At 39.4% G+C, this 19,851-nt stretch overlaps 1 protein-coding gene across 1 annotated transcript in view; it reads right to left on the bottom strand.

The window, feature by feature from the left end:
• DOP1B (DOP1 leucine zipper like protein B) overlaps nucleotides 1-19,851 on the bottom strand; it is a 46,829-nt gene that overhangs the window by 3,792 nt on the left and 23,186 nt on the right. The window contains exons 14-31 of the mRNA XM_065676922.1: nucleotides 18,399-19,089; nucleotides 16,707-16,975; nucleotides 15,764-15,916; nucleotides 14,647-14,747; nucleotides 13,790-13,980; nucleotides 10,411-12,022; nucleotides 9,649-9,760; nucleotides 8,840-9,028; nucleotides 8,255-8,380; nucleotides 7,523-7,657; nucleotides 6,785-6,840; nucleotides 4,803-4,907; nucleotides 4,655-4,721; nucleotides 2,717-2,858; nucleotides 2,235-2,317; nucleotides 1,896-2,005; nucleotides 792-938; nucleotides 308-369 (exon numbers count right to left, since the gene is read on the bottom strand). Of these exons, the coding sequence (XP_065532994.1) occupies nucleotides 308-369; nucleotides 792-938; nucleotides 1,896-2,005; nucleotides 2,235-2,317; nucleotides 2,717-2,858; nucleotides 4,655-4,721; nucleotides 4,803-4,907; nucleotides 6,785-6,840; nucleotides 7,523-7,657; nucleotides 8,255-8,380; nucleotides 8,840-9,028; nucleotides 9,649-9,760; nucleotides 10,411-12,022; nucleotides 13,790-13,980; nucleotides 14,647-14,747; nucleotides 15,764-15,916; nucleotides 16,707-16,975; nucleotides 18,399-19,089 (4,351 nt within the window). The remainder of the gene's footprint in view (nucleotides 1-307; nucleotides 370-791; nucleotides 939-1,895; nucleotides 2,006-2,234; nucleotides 2,318-2,716; nucleotides 2,859-4,654; nucleotides 4,722-4,802; nucleotides 4,908-6,784; nucleotides 6,841-7,522; nucleotides 7,658-8,254; nucleotides 8,381-8,839; nucleotides 9,029-9,648; nucleotides 9,761-10,410; nucleotides 12,023-13,789; nucleotides 13,981-14,646; nucleotides 14,748-15,763; nucleotides 15,917-16,706; nucleotides 16,976-18,398; nucleotides 19,090-19,851) is intronic.

The raw sequence follows: 19,851 nt of genomic DNA, 5'->3' as shown, positions 1-19,851 counted from the left end.
CAGGGAACATCTGCAAAAGGTCACACTTCAGCAACTTAAAATTATGGTGAAATGTGAATGCAGGAGTCCAGCATTAGCACTTCTAGAACAAAAATACTTGTGGTGTGTTTTAGACATGACCAAACCACAGAATTAACTTAGCACAGTTTTTATCTGTGAATAAAGTTGGCAATATAATCAATAATGCAGATGCAGCATTGTCTGTATTTTATCGATATATTAGTATGCTAAAAATGCACCCAAGAGCTCGAAAAGCAAATAGATTTCAAATTAATGTAGAAATAAGTTATCAGTAGCTGATACTTACTCATCAAATCTTTAAACATAGTTTTCTCGTGTGTCAGAAGATGATCAACAATGGATCTCCAGCTGAGTAAGATACAGAAGGAATTAGATACCCAGAGAAAACTTTGGTACAGATTCACCTCAGAAAAGATTCTGGTCAAGCCTTTCATACAATAAAGAGTTTCCAAACAGTATTCAATATGCAGACTCTTATCTGGTTTAACACCTACTGCATTCTAGGTCCTCCAGCTTTACTGTACGCAGTTCCTTAATCATTAAGGGGAGTATCAGCATAATTTTTTTCTGATGAACTATAGCGTAGTTACACTAATTATAACTAATATACTCATTAGGAGAACTAGTAGTTGAGACCTGTTTCTAACATTATTGAATTCTGTAAGAAAGTACTAAACAGAATTTTCCTTCCAATACTAGCCATTCTCCTTTAAAGCCTTTCTTTGCAAATTCAGAATAGAATCCTGGAGTGCTACAGCCTCATGTCTTACTGAGTGCATGAAGTGTCCATCTGGAAAAAAGCTGGATCCATATACAGCTCGAGAACTTCTTTTTTCCAGGCTCGCTTGGTGTAGGCATATCCACTCAATGAGCTGAGCAACTGAGCACCAGCACGAAAACTAGGAATGTTGTAGGCACTGGGGGAAGAGAATAATAATTATATATCTATATATATATATATATACACACCAAAGTTAAGTTTATATAAACAGAAAATAAACTTCAGGGCTCCCTACAACTTCTAATCAACTTCTCCCAGTAATAGGCTATGTCTACAGGAGCTCATAACTCAGAGCAGCAGCGGATCATCAAAAGCTCCTCACATTTCTGGTGTATCAGGGGAGATAATTTCAGATGAGATGTGGTTAGTGGTGAAGCAGGCAGAAAACACTGTAATAGACACAATGGAAAATGCACAAATGTAATGAATAGAAAATAATATTTTCCCAAAATTTCTCTGCATCAGTTTTAAACCAACCCTCCCCACCCCTGAGAAGGAGCATGGAAATGTCTTCAAACCCTGCTGCACCCTGAGGCTTGCTGGCTTTAATGCTTACTTCCCAATGACTCTCGACCTATCATCCCTTTTAGGCACGGCTGGTTATATCTTCCCTGACCCTCTATACCCTATTTTGCTCTCGACTGTATACTGGCTAGTGGTTTTGACTGTGGCCTAAGTAACACTTGAGACAAAAATCCTCACTTCCCCAGCATCCACGAGTGGTGGCTGGTGAAGTGCCCTCCCACACTTCAGTATAGATTAGTCTGCTCAGACAAATGTAGTAGCCAAAAGGTAGCAGCCAGGAAGAGGGGAAGCTTGGCAGCAGCTACAGCAGAAACAGCTGGAGCTCAGAAAAATGGAACTGGTAGCAAACAGGGAAGAGAAGGGGAGAGTCACTTCCTTTCACTTGGCAGAGTGGCAGGAAGCAACCCCCAACAAAGAAAAGGTTTCAGTTCCTGGGTGAAATACAGTTCATACCTTATTAGAATGGAAACAGAGGAGAGGACAAACAGAAGAAAAAGCAAAGCGTTATAGTGTGGCCAAAAAAACAACTAGTCTTAAGAAAAATCACACGTGCAGAGAGGGAAGTTACCTGTGGTTGCGTAGGTAAGGAAATACATAATAAAGCAAACGTGAAATCAATGGCACAGCTTTCTCCTTCTCATCGCTCCGGTAGACCATGTCCAAAAGAGAAGCAAGAACCTTAGAAAGGAAAAGAATGTCCCTTTAAACCTCCAATTGGTATTTCTGACACAAGTGGAAAGCATGCTGTATTTCAAGCTAGAATGTGTGTGCACATAGGATGTCTCAATAAAGATTTAAGCTCCCATTTAATCTATCAGGAAAACCTACATATTCTCCTGCTCAATAATATCAATAAACAACCACCCCACAGATGAAAGCAGCAACTACAAAACTTTTTCATACTTACTTCTGCAAGGAGGGAAAGAGCTTGGACACTGTATATTGAAGGAGCAGAGGCAGAAACCATTGAAGATGGTACCACTGATGTATCTGAAAGAGACAAAAATAATTAGTTTTCCCTTCAGACATGTTTAAATTTTGCTGTTTCCTAATTTTCTTCCCAAACAGAACTGTTAATTGCATACTGGTATTGAAGTGAAATGCTTCTGGGTATGTTGCCACAATAACGTAACTCATGCCCCGTGCTGTTCTGTCCCATATATTGCATGCATCATTAGTAAGTTTTCCTCTGTATTATACACAATATGCAGATATTTACTAAACCCATTGAGGCTAACATTGCTATTGGAGGATAATGTATTTTTGTTGTTGTTTTACTTTGTGTGCATTACTCCCATGTCACACAAACTACACACTATCTAACACCTTGTATTCTTCACTTAAACAGAAGAGAGGAAGCAGCAGCAAAGTCAGACAAAACCACATTACCATTCACATCTTCAATGTTGAAGTCGTCTGGTAAAATCTGAGGCCGAGCTTTCACTTCTAAGTTCCGGCTCAGCCAGCTAGTCTGTTCCAGAGAAGAACCAGCAACAGTCCCTACAGCCTCCAAGATTTTTTGGGTAACTTCCTATAACATAACCAGGTAACATAGGATCAGATGAAAGCTATTATCACTTAGCAGATCCAGCAAAGTCCTTTTTATATGTAACATGTCAGGACAACCAGAAGTAGGCACTTTTATCTCTTAGAAACATAAATACTTCTCTGATTTGACAATCTGTGCTCTCAAGATAACTAACTACTGCTCACTTCAAATAAGATAAGGCAAGAAAATGAGAAGCAGGAAAAACTTTAAGTTAGCTTAAGATGAAGGTTTTAGTCCTGCCATGCAGGCCATTACCATTAACATAGTATCAATTTGGCATCAGTCCTACCACAATTTACATATTAGCTGTCATCTGTCAAAGACATGATCTGAATTGTTCATCCCCTCAGAAATGGCATATCAATGCCTTTATCGTTTTGAATACTGTTCCCTTTTATTCCTTTCACACTGGGAGACCATCAAGTGAGGCAGGGCTTTATTTTATGACAATACATCTGCTCCTATTTCAGTCTATTAGGTATAAGCAAGATAGCATTAAACTATGTGTACAGTCACTTCAGCATATTTAATTCCCAGAGAAATGAAAAGCTGGTCACGCTATCAAAACCAAATCCCAAGTATCCAAAGCAAAGCAGAGGTCACTTGTGAAGAGGCTATAAGATGGCAAGATGGAAAAACTGTCTTTTTATTATCAACATTGTTTTGCTGGCAACCCTCTAAAGCAGAAGTGGAGATTCAATTTCTCCATTGGCATATGAAAGTACTGTAACTGTAACACTGTCTCACCTCATACACAACATTACTTTGGCTCAGACCTAAAGCTGCACTCATATAGGTAGTGCTTCAAGTGTTCTGGTGGAATCACTATCGGTGTAGGAACATAATCCTGCTCTACCCCACCTCTTCTTTACATAAAAGGTGAGCTGACAGTCATTCACATTGCCAAACACAGCTATGAGCTTCAAGGATAATTCTGGATATTCAAGGATAATTATGCTCCTAATTTTCCTAGATAGTTTTGAGATTTCAATGCTTACTCATACGACACAGAATCATAGAATAGTTAGGGCTGGAAAGGACCTTACGATCATCTAGTTCCAACCCCCCTGCCATGGGACACCTCACACTAAACCATCTCACCCAAGGCTCTGTCCAACCCAGCCTTGAACACTGCCAGGGATGGAGCATTCAGAGCTTCTTTGGGCAACCCATTCCAGTGCCTCACCACCCTCACAGGAAAGAACTTCCTCCTTATAACCAATCTAAACTTCCCCTATTCAAGTTTCAACCCGTTACCCCTTGTCCTATCACTACAGTCCCTGACGAAGAGTCCCTGCCCAGCATCCCTATAGGCCCCCTTCAGATACTGGAAGGCTGCTATGAGATCTCCACGCAGGCTTCTCTTCTCCAGGCTGAACAGCCCAAATTTCTCAGCCTGTCTTCATACGGGAGGTGCTCCAGTCCCCTGATCATCCTCATGGCCATGAGCTCATGACATCATACTTGTGTTATGATTTAAACTCTGATAAAAATCATAAAACTACATAGGGAAACAGCTTTGAGAATTCCATAGTTACCACTGCGATTTCATGCATTTTTGACAAAATTTTGTTAGAGACTTTCTGTGTATCATGTCTCTCATATTTGAGTCTCACATATTTACCAGACCTAAGCCAAAAAACATGTAGATGCACATTCACATATTATATAAGCATAGGTGAATTCAGAGACAAAGTACAGATCAGGTCATCTTCACTTTTACTTCGATGTACAGTGCCAGACTTACGAATTAAAAGGAATACATGTATACACTGTACCTGCAAGTCTTTTTGGTCTTTTTTGTTTTCTAGAGTAGGTGTCCTAGTCACAAAGTCATTCAGTGTGCTGTGGGAAAATCAAGTCACTCCAAGTTAGTAATTGGACAGGTCTACTCAATGCACCTACAAACCTTCTCTTATGCAGTACCTGAGAAGAAGAAAGTGTCCAGGAGGAGCCAAGTTCAACTGCACAGACTCTTTGAGAAGTCCTAATAAGGACTGGAAGTTCTCCTGCAGGGCTGAGATAGGCAGTCTGTGAAAACCAAAACAAAACCAAAATACACACAAAGTCGTAGGTCAGTTAAGGGAAAAACAACAAAAAACCTGCAACATATATGGGTAACATCGTGGCCTAAAAGCTTCCATCAGGATCAGATCAGTCCTTTAGATCCTGCCCCTTTCTAATAGGAACATGCCGATTTGAATATACTCCAGATACTCCTCTCAAGAGCTATTGTAATTAGCCTGAGGGAGAAGAGGAAAGTGACAGAAGATGTCTCCCCCCATAGATTGGCTCACTGAGGAGAAAAGCCGAAAGGTGTAATTATTAATAGTTCTGACAGATGTCTCCTGAAGTACAGCGATAACAGCAATGCTGAGAACACATCCCAGATTACGTCTCACAACCAGCAATTTTATCATATCATAAATCAGTGTAACCCAACACAGCAAAATGGTAACTTTAACCCAGCCCCAGAGGTGATAAACAGCACCACAGGGAACATACACAGCAAGCAAGGTGTGACATAATACAACCCTGAGAAAACCAATTTAGAGCAGATAAAGCTGCATTGTGGCCAGAGACTGTTAAACTAACACAGTGAATGCTTATAACACGTTTGTTTTAACATGCTCTGGTCAGATCTGTCCTTGTCTCAACCCTCTTCAAGAGTGCCAAAAAGGACTCTGGTGATTTAAGCCAGCTGGCAGCTAAACACCACGCAGCCACTCGCTCACTGCCCCTGGTGGGATGGGGGAGAGAATTAGGACAAAAAAATTAAGAAAGTAAAATTAATGAGTTGAGATAAAGACACTTTAATAGGACAGAAAAAGAAGGGGAAAGAATAATAATAATGATGATAAAAGAATTAGAATATACAAAACAAATTATGCACAATGCAATTGCTCACACCTGCTGACCAATGCCCAGCCAGCTCCTGAGCAGCAGCCACCCCTGGCCAGCTTTCCCCCTGGTTTATATACTGAGCATGATGTCATGTGGTATGGGATAGTCCTTTGGCCAGCTGGGGTCAGCTGTTCCAGCTGTGTTCCCTTTCAGCTTCTTGTGCACCCACAGCCTCCTTGCTGGTGGGGTGGTGTGAGAAGTTGAAAAGTCCTTGAGTTCATGTAAGCACTGATCAGCAGTAACTAACACATCATCAACATTATTCTCAACCTAAATCCAAAACACAGCACTGTACCATCTACTAGGAAGAAAATTAACTCTATCCCAGGCAAAACCAGAACACTGATCCAACAACATGGTATAAATATCCCTAAACGCAGGCAATATGCATACATCTGTAAATGCTAGCAGCACATGCAGTATGCCAGTCAGAGGGCTGTCTTCAGGAGGAAGAAAATGCCTACCAATCCACGGCATGCCAGCTTATTTTATCTCCATAGTTTACTGAATACAGTATATTGTACAGTCTGATATATCCCAAGGCTTCCATGAGGAAAGCCAAGTACATGAAGAGTTTTGATCGAAGGAGTGTTTCCAATCAACTGCCTGACCATGTCCAGCACAAACTGCACCCATAGCAGTTTTATTGAATTTTTAAGTTCTCCATTCATCTAGCAACATAGAACAGATAAGAAGAAAGATCATAACAAATGATGCAAGTTTCTTGCTAATGAGAGGCCTGAAGTACCTTGCAGTATTAGCACGAAATGAGGCTTTCAGACTGGCATTATCAACAGATCAAATGGAACATAATTTCATAGCCTAGTTATTTTGTGTCTGTTACTTAACAATGAAGTAGCAATAATAATTTCCTACATTGTGTTCTGTGTTCTGTGTTCTGTGACATTGGGACACGAAGATCAAAGTAAAGCAGAAGCAGTGATGCTGGCTGTTATCCTAACTAGAGTAAAACAGAAAATTTCTTTTTATAATGGCTGAATTACCTTTGAATGAAAGCATAACTGAACTGCAGCACTGGAATATCTACAAGAGAAGATTTCTGAAAAACAAAAGCAAAACCACAATTACCTGCCAGAAGATAAAACAAAAAAAAAAGAAGTTCCAAGCTGTTGAATATTTGTGTTCAATGCTTCTTAGAAACCACTTGTACTCCAACAGGTGACCAACTATGTCTATACAGCAGTATGAGGGAATTCAGAGCCTTAATAGAAGGCCCTAGTTCAGAAGCAGACGTATCACTTTGGAACATCTGTTACAGTTTGAGAGCTGTAGGAGCTCCTGTAATGGTGTGCACAGTAGCAAAACTGACTTCCTTGAAAACCAACTGGAAGACAGCAGACACAATGTGAAGGACTGTTCAGGTAAGGGCAGAAAGATAGAAGTGCATCACTAAGTTGTATATCTGCAGCAACTTCATGAAAATTGTCAGTGTCTTTGGTACTGGAGGACCCTATACTTTTTCATTACCAGTAACTTCTCTAGCAAAACATCCTGAAGAACACTTACACTGATGGATAAAAACACAGAAACCTACATTCTGGAAAAACTTATTCAGGAACAAAAGAGAATCATACATTAAAAAAAAAAAAACAAAAAAAAACCCCCAAAACCAAACAACTTCAAAACAAAACCAAACTTTCCTTCTAGCAATATTTAGGTGACACACTGGAACAGATCCAGAATAGAATATATTAAGAAAATGGGATTATTTTAATGGTTACCTCTTCGCCCTTGATTTGTGATGGTTTCTTGACTACCTCTTTGATTAGATGTAATATAGTGTCAATTTTCAATGTGTTAAGTGCACATATTAAGTCCACAAGAATAAGCTGAGACGCACTAGCCACTGGAACGATCTGACAAAACAAAAGACACAGCCCTCAGATCACTGTAGCAGGCAAAACATGAAGTTGAAAAACCAGCTTTTTGTGTGATCACTCAAATATCAATACTTATACAAAAAATAAATTGGACAAGTTAAATCAAGCAAGCAATAATTTGCCATATGTGGATCTTCTCCCAACACCTTCATTAAAACAACTTCATTATGCTCAAATGAAAGCAGGAAAGAGGTGTTCTATGCCAAATAAATGCTAGTTTCATGGACTACAGCTCTAACCTTTCTATGGAAATAGAGCTGATTCAAGGTCTTTAGAATACAACTGGAAAATTTCAACCTTAAGATTACAAGCCAGCACTGAATAAAAAAATGCCTGTTACTATCAGACTTAAACTGCTACACTGTCGTTTTTATTTGATTATTTATTTAGTTTTAACTGTAGTCCTGGTGCTACAAAATTACATATAAATAGGAATTTTTCAGATTTTTCAGTGACTTGCCACGTCACATCTAAAAAGTCTCAAAGAATCTATAAACAAACACAGAGTTTAGAACTGATCATATTAATGTAATATTTGTCTGGAAAACTAAGCGTGCCTTTCTTCAGTTTCACCTTGCTTTTACTTTGATTCCTATGAGGTTTCTTGCTATTCCATACTGCTGCAACTGCTGCCATCAACTGGATTCCAAGTTGTGCTGTCAATGGATTTATGAAGTCCAGTATTTTAGTTCTTAATGTCTATAGAGGGGGAAAAACAACTGTCAATGCTCAACTTTGTAAGGCAAAGGCAATTTCATAGTCTGTAAACATTTTTCCTTTTCCCAGAATATTCAGAAAATAGAATCGCTTGATATACTTGGTAGTTGGACTAGTTTTAGTAACTTGAGTTAGTGTATCCTCCTTACATATGGAAGGTGCATTTGTTGTAAAACATTGCAAAATAGAAAAAAATAACTTCTGTGTTCTATTCTGTCTCCTCCTATGGTTATTTTCACTACATTTCATCAATATCCATAAACAAGAAGGGGAAGTCTAGTATTTTTATTCCTGCAGGTATATGTTCTACTGCTTGTGGAAGGTTCTGACAATTCAGGGGTGGTTAGCTCTACAGCAGCTATTAACAGAAGCTCACAGAAAAAGCAAAACAGTAAACAAATCAGGATGATGAGATACACAGCAGCTTAAAAGGACTCCTACTTTAGTTGCTTTAAAGTAGACTGAAGAAGAGCCTTTAGTTGTTCCAAAGAAGTCAGTTGGTCTTTTTTGAGAGTCTTCCCTCTTTATAACACTCCAGAGAAGAGACATGGTATTAATAATGCGAGGTAATTCTTCCAAAATGGCATTCCTAGCATTTCTCAAGTTTGCAGGTTCAACTAAACAAGAGGACTAGGAAAAAAACCAAAAATATGAATATTGAAATACCTTATACTATGCACCACAGAGTAACTACTCTTAGGAGAGTTATAGACAACTAGAGAATTGTAGACAACTTTTGTAATTACAACTTTAAAAATAATTCAACTATTCCATTTCTGAAATATACTGCTGCTATTAGAATCTACTGAATTTGTTGTTCACTATTTTGGCACTGAGAATTGATTTGTCTAGTAAATTATTATTAGTATGACATCCTCTTCTGATAAATGTTATAGAAAATAAAAATTGTGGAGAACACATCAGCATGTTATAAACTCAAAAGAAAATAGAAGACTTTGTTAATGACAGAGCAACTGTAGACAAGCTACATGGGAGTAATACTTGCGTGATCAAGATCATAATGAATTCTTGTACTTAGGATTAACTTTCCTGTCTTCAAATAAAAAAATAAGTTCAGTTCCCCTCTCTTACACTTTTACTTAGTTTACCTCTTTTGGTTTACTATGAGGCTTCTTTAAGGTTATCTTCTCGTATAAAACCTCCTTTACTATGTATATTCGCCTCTGAATGAAAAAGTTTGATGAACTGCTGTCAAGGCATCAAATAAGTGGCAGGCATTAAGCACATACCTTTTTATTTTGATTAGGGTGATCCAGAAGGCAGAAGTGTCCAATGGTTGTCAGGCCTTCCAAAAGGGTTAGTGGGTAATCAGGTGTAACATTTTCCCTTTTAGAAGTTAAGCTTTGAAGGAAAAAAAAAAACAAAGCAAAACAAAACCCAAACCAGTTAACAGGCCAAGCATTATTTCCTTGATTAAAAATTCCAGTAGAAATCTGTTTCTGTTCAATAGTTAAAAGAATACTGGAATGACCAGACTTGACTATCAAAACAAAGGATTCACAAACTACACTTGAACAACCCTGTTTGCTTCTCTAGATCTTTCAGAATATTATTCCCCACCTGACCACAAAACTTTAGCTTTCAATTGTATTTTCCTACTCCTTTCACTTACTACCTGTTTTGAACAGTATCACTGTATTTTTTTACTTCACTGTATCTCTCCTCAATTAGTCCTCCAAAACCCTCAGTCTTGTCAAAACTGGGAACTTCTTTTTCACTTGGATAGCAGGCAGAGAGGGACAAGAAGTATCACAGCTGCTGGTCATCCTTGCTGCTGGTCCCCTTTCTTCTCTTCCTCCAACTGCAGTGAGCCCCACTGCAACAACACATGCTCTGCCCCACCCAGCCTCGAGGACCAGGTGCCTGCATATGCAGCAGGGTTTAACGATCAAACTCTGGGAGCCACAATGCTAAACCAGTAAGTTACTATGCACTACTCTGTAGCAAGGGGAACTCTTCAGCATAACAAATCCCACATTGCAAACTCTTACCTTGCAGATGCTTTTGCAGATGTTTTCACAGCTTCATTTTCATACTGTTTGACAAGCTCATCCAGGTTTTTACATATCTGTACAACAAATGGTGCCACAGTCCAGCCTAAGGACTTCCCAAAATAGGGCAGGGAACATGTCACTAAGGCTACCCAAGTGGGATGCATCCCATGGCCATACTCTGGTTGCAATCCTCTAACCACAGCGGAGACAAATAATCCCTGTGAAGTTATTGGGTGTGGATAGACATATTGCATTGCACCAATAGACTGCTGGAAATTAAGAGCCTGCTGCCATTCCTTAGAGAGGTCTGGTTGATTCTCCTGCTCCCCATGAGTCTGTCCAAGATGGTGCTCCAAGACAATCAATACCTGCAAAAGCTTCAGCAACTCAATCTGGAGTGGGTGTTCACTCCATATTTGATCATGCCCAAAATTTATTAGGCTCTCTTCAAAGAGTTCTTCAGGAACATTATTAGGTCCATCTGCCATAAGAAACTCATACCGCTTCTGACTTACATACATAGATGCAGATAAAGAAAGAAGAACAAACTCCTGAATTTTGCATCTTCCTAGCAAATTGTGTATGAACTCTACATTCTTATTCTCTGCTGCCTTTGCCATGGTAGCTAGCTGGGTCATCATTCTAATCAGTACTTCCACACTTTTAACCTGAACATCTCTGTTGCCAAGTACATCTCGGTGTGTGACCTTCAAGTAGCATGGATAATATGAGCGCAGAAAACTGAGACAGAGGTAAGTGAGCAGTTCTATTAGAAGAGAATGGGGACACATGGTTGGGGACTGAGTCTGGAGCTTGCCATAAAAACTCTGCCCTACAAGAGCTTCCTGATGACGAGCTAAGAGATTGTAAATAAGATTCAAATGTGCCGTGGAGCTGGTATCCATGCTTGTAGTAGCTACAGCTTCAATAAATTCTTTAGGGTTTGTTTTAAGCACTGCCTCCAGAACAGAAAAAGCATACAATACCCTCTTAGAATCATAAGGCTGCAAATACAGCAGCATGTGTTTGAACAGAGCTTCAATCATCTCCTGTTTTTCCTTCTGTTGCTTGAGCAACCTAGAATTGGTAATTTCCTGGAGCTCCAAGTCCACCTCTTCGTCACTTGACAGAGACTCTGATGCTTGAGTCCTCTCAGAGTCAGCACGTACAAGGTTTAGTGCTGCACTGGATTTGGAGCTTTCAGGAAGGAACGCACTGAGCAGACTCACATGGTTTGTGGTCTCTTTGCCATCGGTTGCAGCACTGTCGTTGTCCTCATTGCTCACTTCTTGCAGCTCCAGAGAAGGAGAAAAAGAGGATGTATTTTCACTGTCATGGCCTGTGCTGGTGTCTGCTGATTCTGTGTGCTCACTATTATCTTGGTCACCATCTGCTTCATGTAAGATAACTGGGTTATAAGAGCCATCATTTTCAGGCTGTTCAGTTTTTAACTCCAGCTTCTCTGGGTCTTTTTCCACTTCTGCCCAAATTGCTTCTCTATCCACAGTAGTAAACTGACTCAATGGAAGGTTTTCCTCAGAATTGCTCTCAGAGATGCCAGACTCTTTCAAAGAGGCCTTTTTCTTGCAAAGCAAGTCGCGTATATCTTCTGGAGAAAAAAAAAAATTGCTTGTTTTGGGGTTTGTTTTTCAAAAAGAGCATATAATTGTCAGTTTCACATACAGAAACATAGGACAGTTTGGGCTGTAGATTACCCTTTAAGATCATATAGAAGAAAAAATGCTTTATATTGAGGACATCATTGTGAGAAAAAAGAAAAGGTTACAAAACTCTCTGCTCTAGTATTAATTGTAACGAGTTAAGCAAAAAAAAAAATAATTAAAAGAAGTAATTGGTTAAGGCAAGAATTATCTATTTTATTTTTAAGTGCTTGAGCAGTGCTAACCTATTGTATGTGCAAGAGAATAGGATCAAAACATTAAGCTGTTTCACTTATGCTATGACTCCCTAGGTGTGACAAATTTTTTTTATGCTTCCTGAGCATAAAATGTTTGCTGAGATCAGAAGGGAAATGAGAAGGGTAGCAACAGAGGAATTGTGTTTGTATAGCATCTAATAAACAGGTCCTTTTGGATGCTATAGATGTCTGTCATCTAACTATTTGCCAATCAAGACAGAAAACCAATTATGCAAGCCGACAGCTAGATTAACATAGATTAATGAGACAGACAGTGACAAGGAAGTTTCTTTACACAAAGCTACCAGACACTTCTCTACTGTCTTCCTGCTCTGCTCCAGAAACAACCTTGGCTACTTGGGCCAAATGGTGCAGCGTCTCATATCCATACCATTCTCAGCAATCCCAAACCTAAACAGATTGACAGCCTTCACAGAGCTTTGGACTTGGAGCAAACCCTGGCTCCATGCCTGTCTCGGTCTTCCTCAGGTGCTCCCCACAGGTGTCTGTCACACTTGTCACACACATTGTGAATCACATATGACACACAGACCATATGTGGCTCACAATGGGTCATATTATGGGTCTTAGAATGGACATCTTCCAGCTGTCAAATTCAGCTTGCCCACATAAAGACGCCCTGACACATTCTTAACTTTGGGTGGTGGAAGATCATCTTCCATTCCAAACATCTCTCTTTGCTTCTGCATCCTAGCTCTGGGGATCCTTGAGACTTATGCCACAAGGGCTCAGCTCTCCTCTTGAATCAAGGCAGATCCTTGGACAAATAGATTTTAATTCTCAGAAGTTAGCAGCATTAGAAGGGAGGTTTTGTGTGCTGTGCCCCAGACAGCAAGATGTTCCTCACAGCCTCTGGTTATTAACACAATGCTGAAGGAATCACTAACAAAAAATATTCTGAAAAAAAAAATAATTTGATACGAGGGTGCATTGTGTACAAGGGCAAGACTGGGTGGAGAGAGTAAGTTTTGCCCATGCATCCTACCTAGACAGGCATCCTGTCATCCTACTGAGACAATTCCTGGACTGACACAGTCACCAAACTGCTCCCAGATTTCATTTGGTTGCAGACCTAGTTTTGCTCGAGAAGGGATCCTGTACACAGTGAACACACATGCAGTGTGGATCATCTGGGAATGGCAATGAGAAGTGTGGCACAAGATCCCAGACCAAAGCAGGGAGCAATCCAAACTAACAGTGTAGGTGCAGTCACCATAACAGAAATGATCATTAGGCCTTCAAGTAGCATAACTTACTCCTGAACTCTTGTTTTAGGCATTGCTATAGGTACTAGGATGAGGAGGAATCTATGGAACTGATGCAAGACCACTCAGGGTAACAGCATGCCGTTGTATTTCAGAGACTGCCTTCGGTAGGTGTTCAGGAGTATGCAGTGCTATATTAGCACTTACAATTTTAGTCCAAGAACAGTTTTACCTGCTGAATTATTCTGTTTGATGTAGTGGATGGACGTGCGCTGTGTCTTTGGATGAAGCAGCAGCAGCAGGACTGGTTCAAGAATCCGTGCAACATCATTAAGTGAAAGAGCACGGATCAGCCAGCCCTGTGCTGCAGCACCAATTGCGCCATCTGAACAATTGAGACTGTCCAGTACCACAAACAGAGACCTGAGTGGAGAAATCAGAATGAAGAAGTACAATTGAAATCCCTAAAAAGGTTAATGCAAACAACAAAATAGTGGCAGGGAACAGACATAGTGCATGTTCAAGTAAGCACCAGTTAATGGCTCATGTCTGCTAATGATAGCTTGATCATGCACATTTTCTGAGGTCAAGTACACATGCGTTTGTAAAAGCAAGGCCAGACATACACTCACATTCTAGAAGAGCAGCATATTTGAAAGTTCTTTCACATATTTATTTAGACAGATTCTTAACAATTTTGTCCCATTTTATATGAGGTTATGGTCTTGTAAATAGGAAGTAAAACTGTAAGATTTTTCATAAGTAGCTGGTTCTATTTTCTTTGCATTAAAAAAATGCGTTATGCAGAAACTTGTCTGCAAGCTACTCATATGAAACTCTTTCTATAGAAACTTTCTTTATACAAGAAAGTGCACCATGCATACAAGGTGCCCCATACTTCGTAAATGTAGTAAGATCTTCCTTTTGCTCTTGTTTCTCTTTTTGTCTCTACAGAGAACTTTTTCCTACCTCAGAAAAAAGAACATAACAAAGCATGATATAGTTAAACATATAAATGTAAGAACATAATAAAGCATGATATAGTTAAACATATGAATGTAAGTCCAAGCCAGTGGAAATGGAAAATACCTATCAAAGGACCGATTGTGAGAAGTAACTCTGCTGCCTTGGATCTCTCTGGTCAAGTGCCACATGACAGAGAATCTGAACAGTGCTTCTAGCCTTGTCCCCTGTGCAAGGAAACAAGACAGATACATATATTTTTACAGCATTCATCTCTGAGTAAAGGTTTAGTGATTTTTAAACCTCTAGCAGAACAATAGCTATTGTGTAGGTGACTGCTAATCCTTCTCAGGTAGTTTTCTGTCTTGCAATAGACTAAATCAAAATGCTATATACCCATGAATGCACAACCAAAACGTAACAGCCACAGTGTTAATAGGAGCAAGAAAAGATGCGCTGATACACCAAAAATGTATTTCCGAGCTCTGGTGTATAAACATTTTAGTCTTGGTTTGGTGCTAGGGAGGTTTAAAAGTCGGATGACAAACAGGAAGATACTGGTATATTAGGTAGTGTTTGTTATTGGTAATTTCGTTTGAAAGCTTTTAAAAGATTTCCAAACTCTTAAGTTTCAAAACTGCAAGAGCAAATGTATGAAAACAATACTGAAGACCGAAGGTGGCTATTTTAAGTTTTATTGTGCAAGGCACTTCTCACAAATACGTTGTAAGCTATTAAATAACTATTCTGACTTACTATTAGTCATTAAACTAGGTGAGTAAAATAATTAATAACTGGGTCACTTAAAATACAGCTTACTTATTTTGAGAACTAAATGCTGAGCCAACATTACATTGACATACATTTATAAATCAATAAAATCTTTCATTGGAATATGCAGTTTACAGTATGAACAAAATAAAATTGTTTTAGAGGTTTTGGTGGAGCTGGGTCAGTTTGGAAACACTGACAAAAACTGCAAGCTTTTAGATACTACATGATTTGGGCCGAAACTAAAAAAGCTCCAGTGACTGAACTTGTATCCAGGGATTAAGCTTAGCAGTATTCCTGTGATGAATAAATTCCAGGGGATTGTAAAGGCATAAACAGAGTCTGTCAGACTCTTGGAAGACAGAGAGACCATGGAAGTGAAGACGTGGGGTGGAAGGGAACTGGAGGCAGACTGAGAAGCACTGGAATAACTCTACAGTGATGAAGGGACTTCAGTGAATAAAGGACTTACTTTATCACGATCCAGAAGTGCATGGCAGATAATGTCTTCACAGATATTTGCTGATGGTGCCAAGCAATGTAGCCTGTAGAACAGCTCCACACATGCAATATGATGCTCTCGTGTCTCTTTGTTCAGCTGATTCCAGAGCACGCAGGCTACTCTCTAGGGAAAAATAACATCAACAAGTAATTTATATTAATAATAGTAATTTATTCCCTGACTTAAAAGATTTCCATTGCGTAAACCACCTCTACTACCAAAAGACATTTCCAAATCGCCTTAGTTTAGCAAGGAGCAAAAAATTCAGGTTATACACTCAGACCTAGAGGAATGTAACTCTCCTACCCTAGTAGGACAGATAATTCAAATGTATGTGCATGAGAAGGTAAGAAAAGCATTTCTGCTTCTATTTTCTGGGTCAAAATTTAACAGATTGTTCATGTGTCAAGCACAGCAATTGGAAACACAGTAATTAAGGAAAAGATCTTGGAACCAACACTCATCCAACACTAATATCAAAAAATGTTCAGGAGAAGAAAAGAATCTTTGAAATACCTATACTAAAACCAAGGAGGATTATTCAGCCATTAACATTTTCTCTTATCTGAAAACTTAGAATGGTATCAAAGTTTTCCAAAGCATAGCTTTCAACCTAATGAAACCAAACCCTTCGAGTCAGAAATCAAATACATCTACCCCCAAGAATTTGGGCACAAAACCCAAATAGCAATTTGAAAATAACCTTTCACTTTTGAACATTCTGTTGAGAAGCACATGCAGAAGAATGCAATTGCTTTGCAATGCTTGTAGAAGCAAAAAAAAAAAAAAAGCAGTGTGTCACTGTTACACAAACATCCTGCCCCAACATCCATTCAAGTAACATCTGCTTTCCTACACCATCCTTAGAGGTTCAATGTAGTTGGGCAATAAAAAAGGAAAAGCAAATTGACACCTGGTAGAAATCTGTTTTCTCTGAGATGATCTTCAGGACCCCAGGAGCAATGGGAGGAAGGGTGACCATCTGTAGCTTTCCAAAGAAGGGGTTGTGGCCAGACACTTTGTATCTCTTCATTCTATCTTCTATCACAAGCGCCAGTGACTGGGAATGGTTGATCACCTCCAGCAGCGTGAAGATGGACACATTCTGAACATAGCAGTCATTTACACAACAGCATATTGTCATTAAGGACTTCAGCCACAGAGGGAAGCTGGCATCACAACCTTCTCAGAGGATAAGTGAAAAAAAAAAAAAAAAAAAAAAAAAAGAAAAAAGATATTTTTAATAATCACAAGATTGTGGTCATATTTCCAAGAATCCTTCAACCAAGCTCATAGGACCAAGAGTCAAAAATGACTGCCCAGATCCAATTGCCATGCTATCATCAAGTCCCTTACTTCAGGACAGACTTGCTTCAGAGCAAGTTATATTCTTTTCCCTATTTCTCCCAGCAGAAAGCTCTTGCAGGACCTTGGTAACCCAGTGACTAATGGATTTTTGCTTTCCATTTTATGCTTACTCACGCCTAGTTTTTACAGCTGCTGCTTTCCAGCTCTCATTGTCAAAACCCACAGTGGTCTGTTGATCCAAGGATGCTCTTTGACATAGAGTATCAGTTCAGAAACAGTGAAGCACCCAAAGAACTTATATGGCTAACATCAAGTCAAGCCATCTTTGCCTCTCCTGAGTGAATGATCAGATACAGTTTTATTAAGGCTTGACTGGAGACAGTCTGAAATATGAGTTCTAGCTTCAAACCCAAATGCTTTAACTGCTTTACTATCACAACTACTCTTCCTTCTTCACATCAGACCACTTCTGTATCACATTTAGCCCAGAACTTCATTATCAGAGGTCTTCTTCTTTCTGTCTTTAAACCTTACTGTGTTCTCCAGGATGTGCAGTTGAAAAGAATTTTGAAAATTAACTTCTATAACCCCAGGATGATATTTCAAAGAAACATAATTATGAAAGCAAGCCTTGTAAATTGAGCTACACTGCTGATCACATGCAAGGCACTGCAAATATGCAAACGTCCATGCCAGGCAGACAACTCGCCCATATAGATGATGGGCATATCATCACAATGCTGAGGAAGACAGCAGAAATTCTCACCTTTCTGTACACTACAAGCCTATCTTGTCAACTAGTCTTCAGGCCAATAACTGCTTCTGTTAAAGCTAATGATTGAACTCCCAGAACAAACAGGCCCACCAGTTACACAAGATTATTCTTTCTTAGCTTGCATTGGACTGGACTCCTTTGAATCCTGAGGTTTATGGAAAGAGCTTATTTTGCTTCTGGTATGGTTCAGAGCTCCAGTTTTCTACCTACACCCATCTTCCTCTAACAAGAGATTTCTTGAAAACCCTGAACCATGCCGCAAGGCCACAGGCCAGAAGGTCTTTGCATCCCTTCAGCTACACATTTTGTAGTGAAAGCTTTCAAAAGAATGTGAATTATAGAGCTTGGTAAAAATTGTCCCTCAGCTGCAAGACAAAAAACACATGCTCATGTGGGTAAGTCTTTAATTCACATGCAACTTGCCTTCAGCCCTGTCAAAAGACATTACTACTGTCCCATGTCACACAGCTCACACTGCTATTCTCTAATGTTCAAGTTTCCTAGTAAAGAATCTTTTCTTACCAGGAACCTGAAACAGAGAGAGATACAACTGTTCCATTTCTTCCTCAGAAAGATAGACTGGGAACGTGGTACAATCCAACAAAAGGTGACAAGCTGCAGAGAAAGCTTCCTTGCAGTCACCTCTAAGGGGTCCCAAGACAAGCATCACTTGTTCAAAGTCCCACTCTTCTTCTTCCTTTTCCTTTTTATTACCAGAATTGTGGTCAGAAGGAAGAGAATTAGAACTCTTGTTCTTGAATGGTGACCCTCGAACTGAGAATAAGTCTGAAAGCATTTGTTTAAACTGAGGTACAGTGATTTGCTTTGCATCCCATGGGCTCTTCTTGCTACCACTTTCAGGCAATCTGTAGCCATTCTCTTTTTTCTCTTTTCCAGTCAGATTCATTGCTGAGATGCTTTCATTATTTGTTTCTTGAAATTGCATCCCAAAAATGTATTTACTGGAAAACTTGGCAACCAGCTCTTGGATGCAATATAAAGTCTTCTGAATGCTCCCCCCTTTCTTCCATACATCATCTCTCTCAAGGGTCACAGTTGGCACCCCCAAGTGCTGAGAGAGCTCTGGAGAGGAAGTACTTAGACCAATTCCACTGTCTTCTGACTTCAGGGGAGGGAATGATGTCTCATCCTCCTCCTGCAGCACAGACTTAGTCTCCAAGGTTATGTCCACATTTTCCTTTTTCACTGGGCTCTAAACCAGAAATGTTAATGTGGTTAATGTTGCACTGCATAGACCATTTTAAACTACATAGAACTGTGGCAGGCACTAAGGAAGGGCAATGATAGAAAAACCCCCCAAACCCTAGTATTTGCAATTTCCAGATTACTTTTACAAAATCATGAGACATAGTCATTTGTAAGCAGTTAATTTCAATTGCATTTAAAACCTAACAAATGTTTGTATAATCCTCACACCTTGATTCATCAAACACCAACAGACCCACAGCTACAAATGGAAATGTTTCCTTAAAATCAGTTCACCACTAGAACAGTATTACATATGTTGGATTATTTCTACTCAAATGCATGTATCTGTTCTACTGAAAAATTCTGGCAGGCTGTGCTTGTGTGATTGCTTTATGCCATCTATTCCTCACTCCCTATCATGGTCTTTTCACACAAATAATACCACATTGTGTTATACTAAAATATTAATTGAAAATCTTGCAAACCTACGAGCTGTAAAGCTTTGCAACTTGAATCTTTAGCAACTGCATTATACTCAGCGCTTTTCAAAATCATTGAGATCACATTCTTCTGAAGATGTAAGATTATAGCTCCAGTTTTAGACAAGACTATATACTCCTTCACTGTCACAAATAATTCACGCAAGTCAGAACTTAAAACCCAGTAAGTCTAACAAGGCAGCAGATATAGCTCTTGAAGGGGCCAAAGAAGGTAGTTTCAAAAATCTTTATTGCTGCAGTTATTGTGTAGGCTTAAGTTAACAGAA

This window comes from Lathamus discolor, chromosome 4 (genome assembly GCF_037157495.1).
Source record: "Lathamus discolor isolate bLatDis1 chromosome 4, bLatDis1.hap1, whole genome shotgun sequence".
Lineage (NCBI taxonomy): Eukaryota > Metazoa > Chordata > Aves > Psittaciformes > Psittacidae > Lathamus > Lathamus discolor.
This window is presented reverse-complemented; position numbering and strand designations above follow the sequence as displayed.